The sequence below is a fragment of the Haliotis rufescens genome, unplaced genomic scaffold (genome assembly GCF_023055435.1).
Source record: "Haliotis rufescens isolate VD_foot unplaced genomic scaffold, xgHalRufe1.0.p SCAF_17, whole genome shotgun sequence".
NCBI classification, from domain to species: Eukaryota; Metazoa; Mollusca; class Gastropoda; order Lepetellida; family Haliotidae; genus Haliotis; species Haliotis rufescens.
In genome coordinates this window covers 13,140,569-13,160,804 of record NW_025963857.1, presented here as the reverse complement: position 1 = coordinate 13,160,804, position 20,236 = coordinate 13,140,569, and the positions used below count along the sequence as shown (strand labels likewise).

General features: G+C 42.6%; 1 protein-coding gene across 1 annotated transcript; it reads right to left on the bottom strand.

Annotated features, from left to right (window-relative positions):
* Window positions 1-14,290: 14,290 nt before the first annotated feature.
* On the bottom strand, window positions 14,291-18,120 carry LOC125381167. The gene is made up of 3 exons (XM_048397587.1): window positions 18,027-18,120; window positions 16,117-16,454; window positions 14,291-15,831 (listed from the first exon to the last, which is right to left on the bottom strand). The coding sequence occupies exons 2-3, from the start codon at window positions 16,450-16,452 to the stop codon at window positions 15,433-15,435; spliced, it is 735 nt and encodes a 244-aa protein (XP_048253544.1). The 5' UTR covers window positions 16,453-16,454; window positions 18,027-18,120; the 3' UTR covers window positions 14,291-15,432.
* Between the last annotated feature and the right edge of the window lie 2,116 nt (window positions 18,121-20,236).

Sequence of the window (20,236 nt, the reverse complement as noted above, 5' to 3'; positions counted from 1 at the left end):
CATACCAGTGTATGTCTAGCACCCATGGCCGACTAATCTGGAGCTGGTTGAACAGGAACCGAGCCAGGTCTCGACATCTCGTACGAGTTTGCACGGTTCAATCCAACAGACAAAGGTTGTTGCACATGTTCGAAACAGCTCTGTTCCTCGAGAAAAACCAAGAGATCACACACAGAGGAATGACTGTCCGCCTCCTGCAGCACATGGGGTATTGCATTGCCAGGACGAACAGGGAACAAAGGTTGTTGCACATGTTCAAAACAGCTCTGTTCCTCGAGAAAAACCAAGAGATCACACACAGAGGAATGACTGTCCGACTCCTGCAGCACATGGGGTATTGCATTGCCAGGACGAACAGGGAACTGCTGAGACAGCACTGGGGCTGATAGCTAGTGCTTCTGATGACGTTACGTCGCAACCTGAAACAAATACCAAACAAGAGTGTGAACGTTTAAAGGACTTCCAGACACCGTGCATTAATAAAGGACAATATATGGACACAGAGAGATCTTCGAAGACAGAGCGGCCATTGAATAGAAAACAAGACAAACAGGCTATGGTGCCAAAAACAGGCCGCATGTCGATACCCTTGATTGCCGTAAGTAGTTTTAATGAATGAAGTGGTATGGCTTTACGCCACTTTTAGCAATATTCCAGCAATATATCACGACGGGGAACAACGGAAATGGGATTCACACATTGGACCCATATGGGGAATCGAACCGGGCCTTCGGCGTAACGAAGTAATAGGAGTGACTGAGTGAGTGAGTTGAGTGACAGTTATATCGCGGCGTCTCGGCTTAATGTGAGAGGAAAGCCCGAAGTGATGCAGGACTCAGACGTTTACCACTTCGGTGAAACCCACAAGCTCGGGAATGGTGATGACAAACCTAGAAACATAATCGGGGCGAACCGGGATTCGAACCCACAATCATAGGTTTCTGGCGTGCCCAAGGGACGCAACTCTGCTGCACAGCGAATCGCGGCGCCTTAGACGACTGGGCCACCCGTGCCCCAAGAAGTAATAGGAATGTTTCATGAACAATATTAGTTAATTTCCCATTGATTTCATTTCGTCATCAACTCGTCATGAACACCAACAATGTGCCTCTTGTCTATGTCATAGTCGCCTAAGGCGCTGAAATTCCTTAAGCGTACCAGAAAACTATGATCGTGGGTTTGAATCTAGATTCTCCTGATTATGTTTCTAGGATTGTCAAATTCGTAAACATCCAAGACCTGCATCACTTCGGGCTTTCCTCCCATGTCAAACTGACACGCCGTGATAAGACAGGAATACTGTTCAAATCGGTGTTGAACCAAACTCACCCACTCACTCATAATGTTTTACTGGCTGGCTTACTGACTTGTATTGAGGTGTTACCAAAATACTGCTTTTTATTCCAGATGAAACCATGCAAGCTGTTGCACAGAGGTCATGTACCATACTCAGTCATCGTGCGGACGACGCGCAGGCCAAGTGGTGTGTACAAGATAGCCTACAAGTGGGAAACCATCTATGTCAGTTCGCCAACAAGCAATATCATCAAGGAGCTTCGGAAACAGTTCAGTGATGATGGCAAGCAGGAGATAGTAAAGTTCTTGCTCAATCTTACCAAGGAGGAACTTGAGCTGGTGTCAGTGTTCTGGCTTAATGAGAGCATACATGTCCATCACTGTGGAAGGTCCTACCTGGAATGTATTAGAGACCTGCAGGGAAAGAAACCAATGCTTAACGACATACAACCGATTCTCTGCTCAATGACAAATGCCGGTGTGACAGTTATCAATAATGAATCCAAAACTTCAAAAGATGATAGAGAACAATCACAGCATGTATCTATCTTACCTAGCCATGCTACTGAAGATCCAGACAGATATAGCCCTTTAGATGATCATAGTGCACCTACATTCCGCTTGATGCCGAGAAAGAGACCTGCGTGTGATGATGGAGAGAAATCACAGTTTCATACCGATGCAAAGAAAATAAAGTATGATCAAAATGGACAACTGTCAAGGCATCTTCCGACAAAGAGTCCCAAGGACATTCCCATCTGTCGACGTCAAACAACCTTATCTTCTTCAGCCACAGTGCCGAGTACAGTAATGAACTTGAATATGAAAATAACTGAGATGTCACTGAGCAATGTTTCTACAATACCAGCCTTGGCCGTCTCATCCGGACGAAGATCTCAACCAATACGACCTTCTGAAGATAAGTCAATGAACCTTCAAAACTTTCATGAAAATCAAACAACCCATGATGTGCTTCAGCAGTTAGGTATTTCTCCCCGGTCACCAGAATTTGAAGCCAGGACCGAAAATGATAATATTGGGAAAGTGACTGGACATGCTGTACCAACGAACATCATTAGAAAAGATAAAAGAGTAGATGCGACACTTTCAACTGTCACTAAAGAGTACCAACCTGCCTGTCCTTCCACAATACAGGTAAATAAATATTCCCCAAAGAAGCTACAACGACAGAGCATCAGAAGAAAATGTAAATCTCCCAGTAAAGAGACATTAAGAGATCACTCAACGGTTCTAGGGAAACATTCACAGACAGGATCCCCTTGTTTCGAACCATCCTCTGCAGAGAAGGGCCAGAAACACACTGTCGGTTCTGTACATTCTCAACACACAAAAATAACACCTCGATATGAGCTTATGCAGCCTGAGAAGAGAACGAGGGGCAATGTCTATTCAGATCAAGAACAGAAAGTATCAACAACAAGTGGAAATGACCCTACTAAGAACAAGAAAATGACTCCAGTGTCTTCCGAATCAATTTCCGATAACAGTTTTGCAAACAAACCGTCTGTGGTCACGCCTAATGCTGTAAACCAGAAACCAGAACTAAATGTGTCCAAACTGTTGGAGAGAATGTTAAAAGCTGCACCAACCCAACAGAACCCACCAAACTTTCTTGGTCAGACAAAGTTTGGTGAAGGTAGAGGCTGTAAAACCAAGAATCCACAGTAAAAAGGCCGAGGCTCCCATACTGGAAAGACTTTGGTTTGTGAGTCCATTGTCTCCAGTACGCAAACATATTCCTCAATCCAACACTCTCAGACAAAAGTTAGAAACAAAACATCCGGAGAAACACGTAAAATCAGGGCACGACAATTGCTTAAGAAAGGCACAGATTCAACGCAAGGTGTTGGGGTATTCTCAGTGCTCAAGACCTTTGGCTCGAAAGTTTTGAATATGATGAACCCATTTGTAACTTCAAACGATGGTCAGTAGGGTTGCAAACGCTCAAACAACACTGAGCTATACACTGCTTTGAACATGAGTTCAGTTGATGCGCGGCAGCAGCCCAAACTGATGTACTCTGTCGGACAAAAGAGAGTATTCACCCGAGACTGATGATGAATAAAACAAACAAGATATGGTCATTCTATGGTGATGTATTTGATACAGGTATCACAGTAAACTGTCGTGTTTTAGACCTTACGTCTGCAGTGTTGCAGCGACTGTTTTCCGCCTTGTAACGACTTGATAACGTTTGGCATTTTTTGTCATCTCCAATTTTCAAGTGTATCCTTTCTTTTGCCCGGTCACAGACATACACACTTACCACTGAAAACCCACCATCACTCGTATTGTGCTGACAAACATAATCAGGTGAATATTGGAATCGAGGCATCTTGATGCAGCTCTGAACAGTCGGGGGGCACGGTTGTCTAAGGCGCCGCGTTTCGCCGTGCAGAGTTGCGTCCCTTGGGCTGGCTAGAAACCTATGATTGTGGGTTCGAATCCCGGTTCGCCCCGATAATGTTTCTAGGTTTGTCAGCACCCGTGCTCCTTGGTTTCACCGAAGTGGTAAACGTCTGAGACCTGCATCACTTCGGGCTTTCCTCCCACATTAAGCTGACACGCCGCGATATAACTGAAATAATGTTAAAAGCGGCGTTAAACCCAACTCACTCACTCACTCACTCTGAACAGTCAGTACATGGCGGACGCTTTAGTAAGCCGTACACACCCCATCAAACCACCACATACACTTTCTTTGTAAATGCAAAATACGCCGGACAAGTTTGGATCATCTGCCGAAACAGATTCCACCAGGTGTAAAAGGCAAAAAATTGTTTTTACTTCAAGAACCGTGCGTATTTCATGACTTCGCTTATGACCTCATCCTTTGGGGGCACGGGTGGCCCAGTCGTCTAAGGCGCCGCTATTCGCTGTGCATATTGGGTCCCTTGGGCACTCCAGAAACCTATGATTGAGGGTTCGAATCCCGGTTCGCCCCAATTATGTTTCTAGGTTTGTCAGCACCATACCCGTGTTCGTGGGTTTCACCGAAGTGGTAAACGTCTGAGACCTGCATCACTTCGGGCTTTCCTCCCACATTAAGCTGACACGCCGCAATATAACTGGAACACTGTTAAAAGCGGCGTTAAACTCAACTCACTTACTCTCATCTTTCTGACAAACTTGTTATATCCCTGATTGTGTTTTGCGGAAGTGTCAGTGTTCGGGGTGGTCGCCCTTCAAAATGGGTAACAAGAGACGTTGACGCCTGTTGTATTGTTTTGTTATATATGTGTCCTGAACTGACTTCTATTATTTCATCTTGTATCAAGTACAATTAATACCTTAACGAATCGCAATTATATATCAATGAAATATCTCGTATATTCAAGGTCACTGGTGAGCCCTCATCGGGCAGGTTATGCTGTTGCGATGACTCGCGATGATTATAACTGGGACAGAACTGACAGCATTCAAAAGATGCGGCCTTTTTATACAGCCAGTTGTGATATTTGTCAATTGATTTCAAATTATACTTTCAAGGTCTTGTTTTCTTGCATAAAATGAATTCTTAAGTGTACAGTGATCATCAATTCAATTTATGTGTATGGCTACGTAAGAGAGGAGCAAATAGTTAAATTAATTTTGCTCCATGTTTAGAACTGACTTCAACATTTCTTTTGCGTTTATGGAACGACAATTTCGGGGTGCACACTGTGTAAATCCGTATAGTGGTAAATGTCAGATCGTCTGGGGAAACTTCCAAGTCAGGAGTGGTTGGTACATCAAACATGTCTCCACAAGGTCGTATAAAGTCGACGCCAAAGGTGTTTGAAGACGGCAAACGACATCATGGAGATTCTGATGGACTAATGTGGAAGTCCTGAGAACAGGCATTCGTTGCGGGCGAAAAAAACGTCGATTATCGATACCCCTGATGGAGGCTAGTGATCTATCGAAACACGTTTATGTTGTTCTTTTTTCAGTGTTAATGCCCCAATATGGATTCCGTTTTTAATCAAAGTTGTTTGTTATATTGTTTCTTCAGCATTTATTTGATGTGTACTGTATACTAGTGTTGACTATAAGTAATGATATCTTGTAATAGGCGATTGGTTAATTACAAGCACAGAAACCCATTTCCATATGCTATGAAATCTGTCACAAATTTGAAGATCTCCTTATAGCAGAGACGTTGGTTTCCTAGTAACCCTCCGTTCAACTATGAGGCATGTTTCCCTATCTTCTCGGCACCTTCCGCGGTTTTCTTTTGTTTCTGAAAATATGTTCACGGCTGTAAATACCACTTCAAATGATTCCATGTACAGTCTAGTATAATCCTAGTAAAGAATATAGTACTATGTATGTTTATAGGTATGTGTTTAAAAGTAACATCTGATAGTGTTGGTGTATCTCTGCAGTGGTGAATATTTGTTTTAAGCGAATCGTATTTTTTCTTAACATACAAAACATAATATTATTGAAAATAGTTAAGTACCATGAAGAATAATGTTTGTTGGAATCTTACAAGAAAATCATATGGACAAATAATTGTTTCGAAATAACAGCATACTGAATCGCTAAATATTACATCGTCCATTATATACACAAAACTGTAAATTTGTTTCACAATCTAAGACCCCGTTCATATGCACATGTATTTTACATAGGTATGTAAAATAATATTCTATGAAAGTTTGTTCTGTCAGCAAACTACATGTATGTATCATATGCTATGAAATGTATGAAAATGCTGGTATTATTTGTAGCTGGTGGTATACATGTATACTGAGTTTTACCTTTTATCACGTTATGTTTTCAGTAATTTAAAGAATAAAAAATTATCAACTATTTTATAAGTCTTTGAAATCCATGCTCCAGAGACTACACATGTGTCTGTTGATGCTCCAGAGACTTCACGTGTGTCTATTGGTGCTCCAGAGACTACACATGTGTCTGTTGATGCTCGAGTGACTACATATATGTCTGTTGATGCCCCAGAGACTACACATGTGTCTGTTGATGCTCCAGAGTCTACACGTGTGTCTGTTGATGCTCCAGTGACTACACATGTCTGTTGATGCTCAAGAGACTACACATATGTCTGTTGATGCTCCAGTCAATACACATATGTCTGTTGATGCTCCAGAGACTACACATGTGTCTGTTGATGCTCCAGTGCCTACACATGTGTCTGTTGATGCTCCAGTGCCTACACATGTGTCTGTTGGTGCTCCAGAGACTACACATGTGTCTGTTGATGCTCCAGTGCCTACACATGTGTCTGTTGATGCTCCAGTGCCTACACATGTGTCTATTGATGCTCTCCAGAGACTACACATGTATCTGTTGATGCTCCAGTGACTACACATATGTCTGTTGATGCTCCAGAGACTACACATATGTATGTTGATGCTCGAGAGACAACACATGTGTCTGTTGATGCTCCAGAGACTACACATGTGTCTGTTGATGCTCCAGAGACTACACATGTGTCTGTTGATGCTCCAGTGACTACACATGTGTCTGTTGATGCTCCAGAGACTACACATATGTCTGTTGATGCTCCAGTGACTACACATGTGTCTGTTGATGCGCCAGAGACTACACATATGTCTGTTGATGCTCCAGAGACTACACATGTGTCTGTTGATGCTCCAGAGACATCACATATGTCTGTTGATGCTCCAGTGACTACACATATATCTGTTGATGTTCCAGAGACTACACATATGTCTGTTGATGCTCCAGACATTACACATATTTGGTCTTGATACTCCAGAGACTACACAAGTGTCTATTGATGCTCTCCAGAGACTACACATGTGTCTGTTGATGCTCCAGTGACTACACATATGTCTGTTGATGCTCCAGAGACTACACATATGTCTGTTGATGCTCCAGAGACTACCCATGTGACTGTTGATGCTCCAGAGACTACACATGTGTCTGTTGATGCTCCAGTGACTACACATATGTCTGTTGATGCTCCAGAGACTACACATATGTCTGTTGAAGCTCCAGAGACTACACATGTGTCTGTTGATGCTCAAGAGACTACACATATGTCTGTTGATGCTCCAGTGACTACACATATGTCTGTTGATGCTCAAGAGACTACACATATGTCTGTTGATGCTCCAGAGACTACACATGTGTCTGTTGATGCTCAAGTGACTACACATGTGTCTGTTGATGCTCCAGAGACTACACATATGTCTGTTGATGCTCCAGAGACTACACATATGACTGTTGATGCTCCAGAGACTACACATGTGTCTGTTGATGCTCCAGTGACTACACATGTGTCTGTTGATGCTCCAGAGACTACACATGTGTCTGTTGATGCCCCAGAGACTACACATATATCTGTTGATGCTCCAGAGACTGCACATATGTCTTTTGATGCTCCAGAGACTACACATGTGTCTGTTGAAGCTCCAGAGACTACACATGTGTCTGTTGATGCTCCAGAGACTGCACATATGTCTGTTGATGTTCCAGTGACTATACATATGTCTGTTGATGCTCCAGAGACTACACATATGTCTGTTGATGCTCCAGAGACTACACATGTGTCTGTTGATGCTCCAGAGACTACACATATGTCTGTTGAAGCTCCAGAGACTACACATGTGACTGTTGATGCTCCAGAGACTACACATATGTCTGTTGAAGCTCCAGAGACTACACATATGTCTGTTGATGCTCAAGAGACTACACATGTGTCTGTTGATGCTCCAGAGAATACACATATGTCTGTTGATGCTCCAGAGACTACACATGTGTCTGTTGATGCTCCAGAGACTGCACATGTGTCTGTTGAAGCTCCAGAGACTACACATGTGTCTGTTGATGCTCCAGAGACTGCACATGTGTCTGTTGATGCTCCAGTGACTACACATATGTCTGTTGATGCTCCAGAGACTACACATATGTCTGTTGAAGCTCCAGAGACTACACATGTGTCTGTTGATGCTCAAGAGACTACACATATGTCTGTTGAAGCTCCAGAGACTACACATATGTCTGTTGATGCTCAAGAGACTACACATGTGTCTGTTGATGCTCCAGAGAATACACATATGTCTGTTGATGCTCCAGAGACTACACATGTGTCTGTTGATGCTCCAGAGACTGCACATGTGTCTGTTGAAGCTCCAGAGACTACACATGTGTCTGTTGATGCTCCAGAGACTGCACATGTGTCTGTTGATGCTCCAGAGACTACACATGTGTCTGTTGATGCTCAAGAGACTACACATATGTCTGTTGAAGCTCCAGAGACTACACATATGTCTGTTGATGCTCCAGAGACTACACATGTGTCTGTTGATGCTCCAGAGAATACACATATGTCTGTTGATGCTCCAGAGACTACACATGTGTCTGTTGATGCTCCAGAGACTGCACATGTGTCTGTTGAAGCTCCAGAGACTACACATGTGTCTGTTGATGCTCCAGAGACTGCACATGTGTCTGTTGATGCTCCAGAGACTACACATGTGTCTGTTGATGCTCAAGAGACTACACATGTGTCTGTTGGTGCTCCAGAGACTACACATATGTCTGTTGAAGCTCCAGAGACTACACATGTGCCTGTTGATTCTCCAGAGACTGCACATGTGTCTGTTGATGCTCCAGAGACTACACATATGTCTGTCGATGCTCCAGAGACTACACATATGTCTGTTGATGCTTCAGAGACTACACATGTGTCTGTTGAAGCTCCAGAGACTACACATGTGTCTGTTGAAGCTCCAGAGACTACACATATGTCTGTTGATGCTCCAGTAAATTCACATATGTCTGTTGATGCTCCAGAGACTACACACGTGTCTGTTGGTGCTCCAGACTACACACGTGTCTGTAGATGCTCCAGAGACTACACATGCATGTATACCTATGTCTGGGTGTATAAGTTCGATAAGTTATGTATTCCTCCTCCAGACTTTGTGTTCTGGTGGCTTTATATTTCATGGCCTTGCTCCGACAATACATTTGTGACACACATCACCCCAGGACAAGCCGAACGTGGACTCGTGTCCTTTCTCGAATGATTCCGTGATGGACAAATCATGAGAATCTGTAGAAACCGGTAATAGAATCAACGAGCCCCAAAGGGTCGAGTTGATTCTTCTTCCGGAATGAACAGATTCGAGTGATTGTTTTCCGACTTAAATCATGGTATGGTTGATATAATTTCTCTATTTTGCATAATGTTTTTGCTTTTTATCTTTAGAGTTTAAATATTGGCGTATAAACCCTGAGAACAACTTCAAATAAGAATGATAACTATATTTATGTTTGAGTCCAGTTGTACTCATAAAGTGTTACAGTTGTACTGACATCTTCTTGTTGTGAAAACGATGCAACCTCTCTATAAAAAGAAACATTTTGTTATAGAATAGAGCCAGGTACTATCTTTTAACGTCTTTAGGTATGGCGCGAGCGGGGATCGAGCCGTCTCAAATGTTTTTTTGTGTACATGGTGTGCGGAGCCTTGTAACGTTTTGATGATGTTTGTAATGTTTTGGTCAAGTCCACGTTTGCAGTGTATCCTTTCTTTTGCCCGGCAGTTTGTGTTAGTCTAGGGAGAGCCAAGCTTAAGGTATATCACTATATGTTTGCCCAGCCTAAGTAAGGGTAGCCACGTTTAGCTAGCTATCAATCCTTGGCAGAGGATCTCAATTTTGTTCTTTGGTCACAAAAATATTGGTTGATCCAGAAAGTTCTTTCTTAGAGAATTTCCGATTAACTTGTCCTGTAGCAGATTCAAACAAAGACCTGCATCGCAAATATTAGATTCTGACGCGCACTTACATAACGCACACGCAGGTAAATACATGTACGCATTCACACATACATACACGCACATAAACACGCCATACATGTTATTTCAAAGATATGTCAAGGTGAGTCCAACTAAACTATACACATGAGTGAGATAGGATCAAGACCTATATCACTCCGGGTTTTCCTCCCACATCAAGCTGACACACCGTGATAAAACTGGAATACTGTTCAAAGCTGCATGAAACCCAACATTCACTCTTCTTCATAACCACAGCACATTTGCATAGCATATTCTCAAAGGATAATGTAGCTTTGGTCATATATACCCACAGCAGGACATAAATAATAATAAAAATAATATTAATAAACTTGTATTGTGCACTTTTGCACTCATTTACTTGCCTGATGATCTTTTTGTGAAGCATATCAAGACTCATGATGAAAACAAGGCATTCCACAGTTTTCTTAAACGAGCTAAGTATGTAGGACATAATCTCAATGTCACTGTTGATTTTGTTGATTGTTCTGTACTACTGGGCGGTACAGAAATTAGTGTGAACCAAGCGAAGTGCCATATCAAAATCAGTTTTTCAAGGAGAGGCTATCTGAACGACCGCTGCATCGAGTTTATGTGCAATGTGAGTGAGTGAGTGAATATGGTTTTACGCCGCTTTTAGCAATATTCCAGCAATATCACGCTTTAACCACTAGGCTACCCGACCGCCCCTATGTGCAATGTGTTGAGAAGTCCTTCGCTTGGATGAAGGCGGCTGGCGGCTGGCCTGAAAAGTGAAACAGAAGGCTTTCTGTTTGCTGCTCAAGACCAGTCACTTCCCACTCGAAACCGTCAATGTGTAATTTTGCATCAAAATGTAAATATACTCAACAACAAAAGTTCATGTGACACCAATATTTTAGTGTATTTTTCAAACAAGTAAAGTTTGGTTTTCAATATTGTAGTACATGTATGGAATCATGTCATAAAAACGCAACTACTACAAAAAAGCATGCATTCCATGCAAAAGTTGACTTTTATGCAAGCCACATGCATTTCACTACCCAAGAATGGGTATAAAAACATGTGCGTTAACGGGATTCCATATGCATTGTTTGGCATCGTGCTGACAACAACCACTCAGAAAAACAACAAAATTACGCAATTATTCAACATTACGAAATGCCACGCCTGTCCAAAAATGAGCGTCTGCGAGCCATTGGTATGCTTGAAGCAGGATCGAGTCAACGTGATGTTGTAAGACAATTTAACATCCACAGAAACACCATTTGGTGTTTATGGCAACGTTGGCAACAGACGAATGCAGTCAGATACCATCCTCGGAGTGGCAGGCCACGCGTAACCAATAATCGACAAGACAACTGGATTCGAACAACACACCTACGAAATCGATTCCAGCCAGCAACAGTGACTGCAAGAAGCATCTCTGGCCTTGGAAGAATATCTTCACAAACCGTACGTCGTCGCCTCAGATGTGCAGGGATTGTCGCAAGAAGACCCGCCAGACGTCCCATTTTGACGGGAAACCTCCGTAAAGCTCGTCTACAGTGGTGCAGACAGCGTCTACGTTGGACGGCCATGCAGTGGGGACAAGTTCTATTCACTGACGAGTCTCGTTTTCCCCTCAGCCACAGCGATGGACGGATTCGAGTGTACCGACGTCGAGGTGAACGTTACGTCAATCATTGTGTCATGGAAGTAGATCGGTTCGGGGGCGGCAGCGTTATGGTATGGGGTGGGATTACAGCAGGACAGAGGACCCGTTTGATAGTGGTAGAGGGAAATCTCAATGGACGGTGCTACCGCGACGAGATCATCGGCCCTGTTGTTCTACCGTTTTTGCGTCGTCATGGCCCAGGCATTACCTATAAACATGACAACGCCCGGCCTCATATTGCTCAACTAGTTCAGGATTCTCTTCAACAAAAACAACGTGAATGTCATCCCCTGTTCGGCTCGCTCCCCTGATCTCTCACCAATCGAGCACATGTGGGATGAGATGGATCGACGTCAACCACGTGTTCCACAGACACTCCAGGAACTTCGAAACATGCTCCAGCAGATATGGACAGATATCCCACAGGACTTTGTGCGACGCCTGGTCCATTCCATGAGACGAAGATGTGTTGCTTGCATCGAAACCAGAGGTGGACACACACGCTATTGATTTGTAAATTGACATTTTGGCATGTTCATGGTGGTTTTTTTTATGAAATCACGCATTGTGGTTTTGATACACCCTTGGTACGACCCGGAATATGTAGAGGGCGGGTCATAGAAAAGGATGAATACAAAATTCTTTGGAATAGGTCCGTTCACAGCCTCAGACGTATCCAAGCCAACAAACCTGATCTTGTCTTTTTTGATAAATCCAATCATTAATCATTTCTATCATTGACGTTTCTGACTCTTTTGACACTAATGTGATTGACAAGATTCAGGAAAAACATGGCAAATATGCGTACCTCGCTTTCGGAATGTCACGTTTGCATCCCAAGTACCAAGTTGTCCGACTCGGGTTTGCTACCAGGAATACAGCCCTTCTTACAATCTGGATAATGCAGAAGGCTGCAGTGTTGGGGAGTCTGAGTGGGTTTGACAAGGCAGCGCTTCATGGGAGGAGTCCCATTCGCAATCTGGGCTGCGTGCCGAGGGGGCAAGGGCCCTGAGCTGATGATGAGCTTAACCAGCCTGACTGTTCCAGGATCACCCAAACTCTCTTTTCTGCATTTTTCATCACATGTCTTGACTGACTAGTGAAGCGTGATATTATCTAAATGCATATTTCGTTCAAAGAGTAAGTCACGCCCTGATTTTATCCCTTTTAAATTACTGGACACGTAAAGCCATATTGAAAACCCATTTGTATGCTCTTTACTCAAAATGTAATGACGTTTAGAGTGTAGTAGTCGGATTCAACATAAACATATATATCCCGTTTTTGGTTATATTATATATTTTGACATTTGCATTTTCGGGTGTGTAAATACCATCCTCTGTCGGATTGTGGAAGCGATATTTTGGCATGGATGCTTCTTCATTTGATGACATCATACTTTCAAATCATTCGAATTTCATTTATTTTATTTTGCCGAAAACATTAAAAGATGCAAATGTCACAAAAAAGGTTTTGTTCACAACCACGAGGTTTAGATAGCTGAACCTTTGAGAGCATGATAATGACAAACGAAAAATTCAAGGCATAATGAAATGCTTTAACTTCGGTAGACACAGGCGATGTTGCAAAAACAAGTTTTTTCTCTACTTTGCTTAGAAATATTCAAAGAAGAGAGCAAGAATAGTGGAGTCATAAAAGTGTATGAATTGGTTTCCCTGTGAACATGCGGCATGAGTTCGGGAATTGTTTTGCCTACATAGTTGGATCAATAGTACATGCATTGCTTTGCTGATATAGTTTGCTCATGAGTGAAGGAACTGTTTTGCCTATATAGCTGTGTCGTGAGTGCAGAAACTTCATTGTCCATATTAGGTCATGAGGGCAGTATTTGACCCCTAGATGTCGTGGCAGAGCAGGAGCTGCTGAAGAGTCAATCTAATGTTTGTTTGTTTGTTTGTTTAACGCCGCACTCAGCAAAATTCCAGCTATATGGCGGCGGTCTGTAAATAATAGCGTATGGGCCAGACAATCCAGTGATTGACATCATGAACATCGATCCACGCAAATGAGATAGGATGACATGTATCAACCAAGTCAGCGCCTCTGACCATCCAATCTCGTTAGTCGCCTCTTATGACAAGCATAGTCACTTTTTACGGCAAGCATGGGTTGCTGAAGACCTATTCTACCCCGGATCTGTCGATCTCATGATCCACGGTACTGGCTTTCCCATGCTCCAGTACAAGTACACATTGTTCCGCCTTGCTTTCCTATTCATGTTTGTGGGGCGGTCGGGTAGCCTAGTGGTTAAAGCGTTCGCTCGTCACGCCGAAGACCCGGGTTCGATTCCCGACATGGGTACAATGTGTGTAGCCCATTTCTGGTGTCCCTCGCCGTGATATTGCTGGAATATTGCTAAAAACTGCGTAAAACCATACTCACTCACTCACGAATTATGTTTGTCTTTTTCGCTGTCGAGGTATGAGGCTACTGTAATTTCAGCAACAGTGCCCCCAGGAATAAAGATGACAGTCTCTGAGCAAATTTTATTTGAATATAAGTTTGAAGGAAATATTTTTTTATAAAACAAGTTATGATAAGACCATGTCTTTTCTGTAAAATATGATTATGAGAACAAAAAAACATATGCAAAGTGCAAAAGTTAATGTCAAACATATACTAGTCTAAAGTATAAACATATAAAAACAGTGTACTGTGCACAGGAAGGCAGTAAATACCTCGGATGCGATTGTCTAGCAACCTGTACTTATTATGCTGCCTGAGACGTCATGATAACGATAATGATTAAGTCAAATGTAAATCGTTTACGTCAATATGACGGCGATCGTAGATAACCGATTCTGAACCAGATAAACCGTTGATTGATATTTTAAGTCCCACGTACGCCTTCGGGATTATTCCTGCTCGGGCATCTACTCATAACACATACTCACAGGCATACAGTAAACTACGGTTATAACGAACACGCTTATAACGAACTAACGGATATAACGAACTAACTTTTTAGTCCCGACTATATGCTATAGTTATGCTGTATATATGCTGATAACGAATTACGGTTATAACGAACTAAAATTGGTAGTCCCTTTGAGTTCGTTATAACCGTAGTTTACTGTAGTTCAAAAGTAGGGAAACAGTACATATTAAATTACTGGATACTCTCGTATTTCCTTTGCCTCAGGTTGTATCATATCTAAATATGATGAGTGAGCGACTTAACATTTTACATCGCATCGGCAATATTGCGATGAAAACAAGTTAATTATTTGATAATACCTATCGACAAAGGACAGTAAAACAGTATGCCACTGGCAACCAAAGCTAGAGCACCTTACTGGGGATCACACAAAATATGATGAGGTGATTCTAATTCACATTCTGCCCAGCATTATAATGTTCTTATCACAAGATATGTAGAAATGTCTTGTAAATAGAGCTTTGAAAGGTAAAGGAACTTTGAGATGTGACATTTTCCTTCACCCAAATACATGTTCAAACATCATAATCTTCTGTTATACCCTGAGTGGTTTGTTGCATACTGGGGAGTTGGGATTTTACCTAAAAATATATTTTCCCAGAAAATCCTTAAAACCACAATTATGCTACAGACTGTTGAGATAAAGAGACATACAGCTACAAAGACGATGCCAGGAGTAGAAAGGTTTCAAACTAAACACTACAATTAGTGGTCAGTTGAAACACGAGAAACATTTTGATTCTAATGGAGTGAAAATTTTGTCTTGAGATCCAAGAGGACCTTCCTTGGATCCTTGCTTTGCAGATTTGAAACACAATGTCGATACGAAAGCTTTTTCCTGCCTTCTCTGCACGTTTGGCAGTGTGGGTCGTCATCCATGTGTGTCAGCCAAGCGATTCGGACATGCTTCTCTTTCAAATTGTTGGGTAAACTTTTCAAATACTTGCTGATGTCTTGTTGGCTTCCACCAGTAAAGATACCACGAAGGTTAGTTAATAGGGGCGTCTTCTTTGGCTCCCCAACATAAATTATTTTTCCCTTCCATAGGATTGTAAACACGCCGCGTTGAGTTTTTGTAAGTTTCTCTTGAAGATGATAATATGTGACGCCAGCATCCACAAATAACGTCTTACAACGTTTCTGAAACATTAAAGTTAAATTTTAAAAGTGCAGCTGATAGAAACCTGTTCAATCAAGTCAATTTCATCCCCCATTCCATAGGTTTGTGGTGTAACAACAAATAACCTACGTATGCACGTGCTTATGTTCAAAGCCTCGGTCGCAGCTAAGATAGTTATCATGTTCTCCATCCATTACTGATGCTTACAGAATATAAACCATACAGAAAAGGTTACATTAAAATGAAACCTCACGAATGACAAACTAACTTCTAAAACTTTCTAAGTTAACGGGTTGAAATGATACCTGGATTACTGTACGTGATGTACCCTGGTGATTTCGTGAGCCAGTAGGCGACTCATTTCGCCTGGAGGTACTTGGCTGGGCTCTTCTCGACGGACCGCGTGGTGGTCGGTCATCACTCCGCCCCGAAGATCCTGCCCCCTCCTCCCCTGGTTCTATCTTGATGATGAGTTCAGGTCGAGGTTCCACCCTCTCATGATGAGCCGCCGGACACCCGCAATATGTACAGTTGTGTCTGAGGACAGGCTGGGAATACTGAGGACAGTCCTCGGGGCAGTCTCGACACTTACCCCGAACAACTCCGTGCTTGTCTCGGTTGATGTCCGTGAACGTTGCCATGTCTGAAACGTGACCAAATACAATAGGTTTTGCTGTTTGTTAGACATCACGACTCGAAGTCGTACAGAAAAAAAAAAAGTTTTAAAAAAGCCGCCATCATGTAGCTGGACTATAGCTGGGCTGAATGCAGCTTTATACAACAAATAACATTAATACTTAAATTTACCTTAAACAATATTGTCATTTAGAAATGTAACCGAGTAAAATGCTGTTTCAACCAGTCAGCAATATTATGGCGATAACTGCCTGTGGCCTGTTCCCAATCATGAATGAGTGAGTGAGTGAGTATGGCTTTACGCCGCTTTTAGCAATATTCCAGCAATATCACGGCGGGGGACACCTGAAATGGGCTTCACACATTGTACTCATGTCGGGAATCGAACCCGGGTCTTCGGCGTGACGAGCGAACGCTTTAACCACTAGGCTACCCGACCGCCCCGTTCCCAATCATGCCAGGTCCGGACAAACTAATGGACGACAGCACGTATAATGAATCACACAATATGACTGCCATGACGAATTCACCAATGTTACACAATATAACACATTTCGTAAGTGTATGTGTTCGAGACAGGTTATTGTTTTGGTCACTTATTATTATATAAAAAATAAATCTTTTAAACCAATACAAATGGTCTGTCGTTCGCTCATCACGTTGAAGCTCTTTGTTCGATTCCCCACATGGGTACAATGTGTGGAGCCTATGTCTGGTGTCTATCGCCGTGATATTGCTAAAAGCGACGTTAAACTCAATTCACTCACTCACTCACTTTCATGGGCTGCCTGGCTATATTAATAACCAAACTTGTCAGTAAACGTGACGACAACCCTTCTGATGCCATGTCAAATATATGACCTCAAAAATAAAGAAGTTAATCTTCCTTTTGACGATATCTTTATTCAGCTCAACCAAGTCATATGAAAATAATAGGTGAGACAAAGAAACAGTAATTAACCACAACTTATGCAAATGAGAATACATTTGCCCGTTTCAAATTCAAAATGTTCGCAAAGTATCCTTTACTCCGATTTTTCGATTTCATGAGTATCCATTTTGTGATCATCTGGGCCAGATTCAGAACAAGAACCGACTCGCTTTGGTCGCGCGATGAAGGCATGGCCCTGCATGTTGTACATTGGCTTTCTTCCTTCCATTCTTTCAAAACACTTAAGGTAGCTACAATTACAGGCATGTTTGATGTTAATATCAAGCCAAAACACTGTTATAAATTCCTCTTTGTATTCTTCGTGTAGGGTGCTTAGATATGCTCCAATGTGTTGTTTGTCCATTCCTTTGAAATGTCTCCTCAGTGCTCTTCTGATTGATGCACTTTCGGCATTGCCCACATAGATTGTCCGACCATTCTCGGCAATTTTGTATGAGCCATTTAGTGCCTATCTACGTTCTCCCACCCCTGTCACTCACACTGTCGCCGATACCAACAAGTGAGGTGAGGTGGGTTTAACGTCGCGTCCAAGATTATTGCACTTATATAGCGACGTAGGGTAACAACAAGTTCCATCTTTTAACGATAAGAGCAATTATACATAAACACTGAATAAACATGTCTTACCTGTGTGGAACGTGAGGGGTGTATTTGGGTTCTGAAATAGGAATCTAGGATGTCTGCACACTGCGTCTCCTGCACCCGGTTGTAAGACTGTGCACCTGACCTACATATAGGCGTCAGTGTTCTGGGAAATCTACTTTCTCTTCCATTGTGATAAATTCTTAGTAGTGCAGCCCTGCATAACGACAATTAAATCAGTCCTCAACAGAGGTATGCCGTCAACAACAGCCACCCTGTGATATAAGGGTCGAAGAGTGAGTGAGTTAAAAGTTTACGTCACATCGGCAGTATTTCAGCCATATCCTGACGAGAACAGCCCTGCATAACGACAATCAGTCCTTAACGTGTGTGTGTGTGTGTGTATGTGTGTGTGTGTGTGTGTGTGTGTGTGTGTGTGTGTGTGTGTGTGTGTGTGTGTGTGTGTGTGTGTGTGTGTGTGTGTGTGTGTGTGTGTGTGTGTGTGTGTGTGTGTGTGTTTTCTACTTGCTTGAACAAGTTCGAATTAATGTCGTATAATAGTGCGCTAAATGTCAGCAATTATGAATGAGGGATTTAGAACGGATGATATATAATGTAAGGAGGAGTAATCATAGAAACATATGAAACAAGCTGTATAATGTCACCGTGACCCTGATAACACACAGTCGGCCCCTGCCAGCATTCTTAGCATGCAGCTGAAACCCACACTTTTTAGGGTCAACTGTTATTGAACGTTATTTCACACGCACACTTTATTCTAGAGAGATTTTTTTACTTTTGGAATGTTGAAACTTTAATAATTGGAGTAAACACTACATTTCCGATCAGCATTGTTATTAAGTGAGACAGTGAGTTGGGTTTAACGCCGCTTTGAACAATATTCCAGTCATATCACGGCGTGTCAGCTTAATGTTGGAGGAAAGGCTGAAGTGCTGCTGGTCACAGACGTTTACCACTTTTGTCAAACGGTAATGGGTTTGGTGCTAGATAAACTAGAAACATAATTGAACACACCGGTATTCGAACCCAAAATCATAGGTTTCTGGCATACCCAAGGGACGCAACTCAACACAGCGAATTGTGGCGACTAAGACGACTGGGTCACCCGTGCCCCCATTATTATTAATGTTTATTATGTGTTAATATGTAATGTTTATCAAGTCTTGTTTTCAGCAATAGAAGTCAAGGTTGTGACTTTATTACAGTTATGAAGTAATGGGGTATCAATTGTATGGCGGCCCAGTCTTCCAACGCGCCGCAATGCGCTGTGCAGAGTAGTGGGTCTTTGGAGCGTTCATGATCGTTTGTTCGAATCCCGTGGTCGTGGACTGCACTAAACGTTTAAGACCTGCATCACTTCGGGCTTTACTACCACTCGTTGGAACGCCATGAAATAACTGAAATATTGTTCAAAGCGGCGTTAAAGCAGACTCACTCACCCACTCGCTCAATACATTTATGTACACTTTCCATTTCAGCACAGTCATGAATAACCGTGGTGTGTTGCATGGGACGAATGACTCTGGAAAGCCACAGGTGCATCCTCTCTACAACTCACACAACATAAAGCTGTACTCACACTTCATACCAGTGTATGTCCAGCACCCATGGCCGACTAATCTGGAGCTGGTTGAACCGGAACCGAGCCAGGTCTCGACATCTCGTACGAGTTTGCACGGTTCAATCCAACAGACAAAGGTTGTTGCTCATGTTCGAAACAGCTCTGTTCCTCGAGAAAAACCAAGGGATCACACACAGAGAAATGACTGTCCGCCTCCTGCAGCACATGGGGTATTGCATTGCCAAGACGAACAGGGAACAAAGGTTGTTGCACATGTTCGAAACAGCTCTGTTCCTCGAGAAAAACCAAGAGATCACACACAGAGGAATGATTGTCCGCCTCCTGCAGCACATGGGGTATTGCATTGCCAGGACGAACAGGGAACTGCTGAGACAGCACTGGGGCTGATAGCTAGTGCTTCTGATGACGTTACGTCGCAACCTGAAACAAATACCAAACAAGAGTGTGAACGTTTAAAGGACTTCCAGACACCGTGCATTAATAAAGGACAAGATATGGACACAGAGAGATCTTCGAAGACAGAGCGGCCATTGAATAGAAAACAAGACAAACAGGCTATGGTGCCAAAAACAGGCCGCATGTCGATACCCTTGATTGCCGTAAGTAGTTTTAATGAATGAAGTGGTATGGCTTTACGCCACTTTTAGCAATA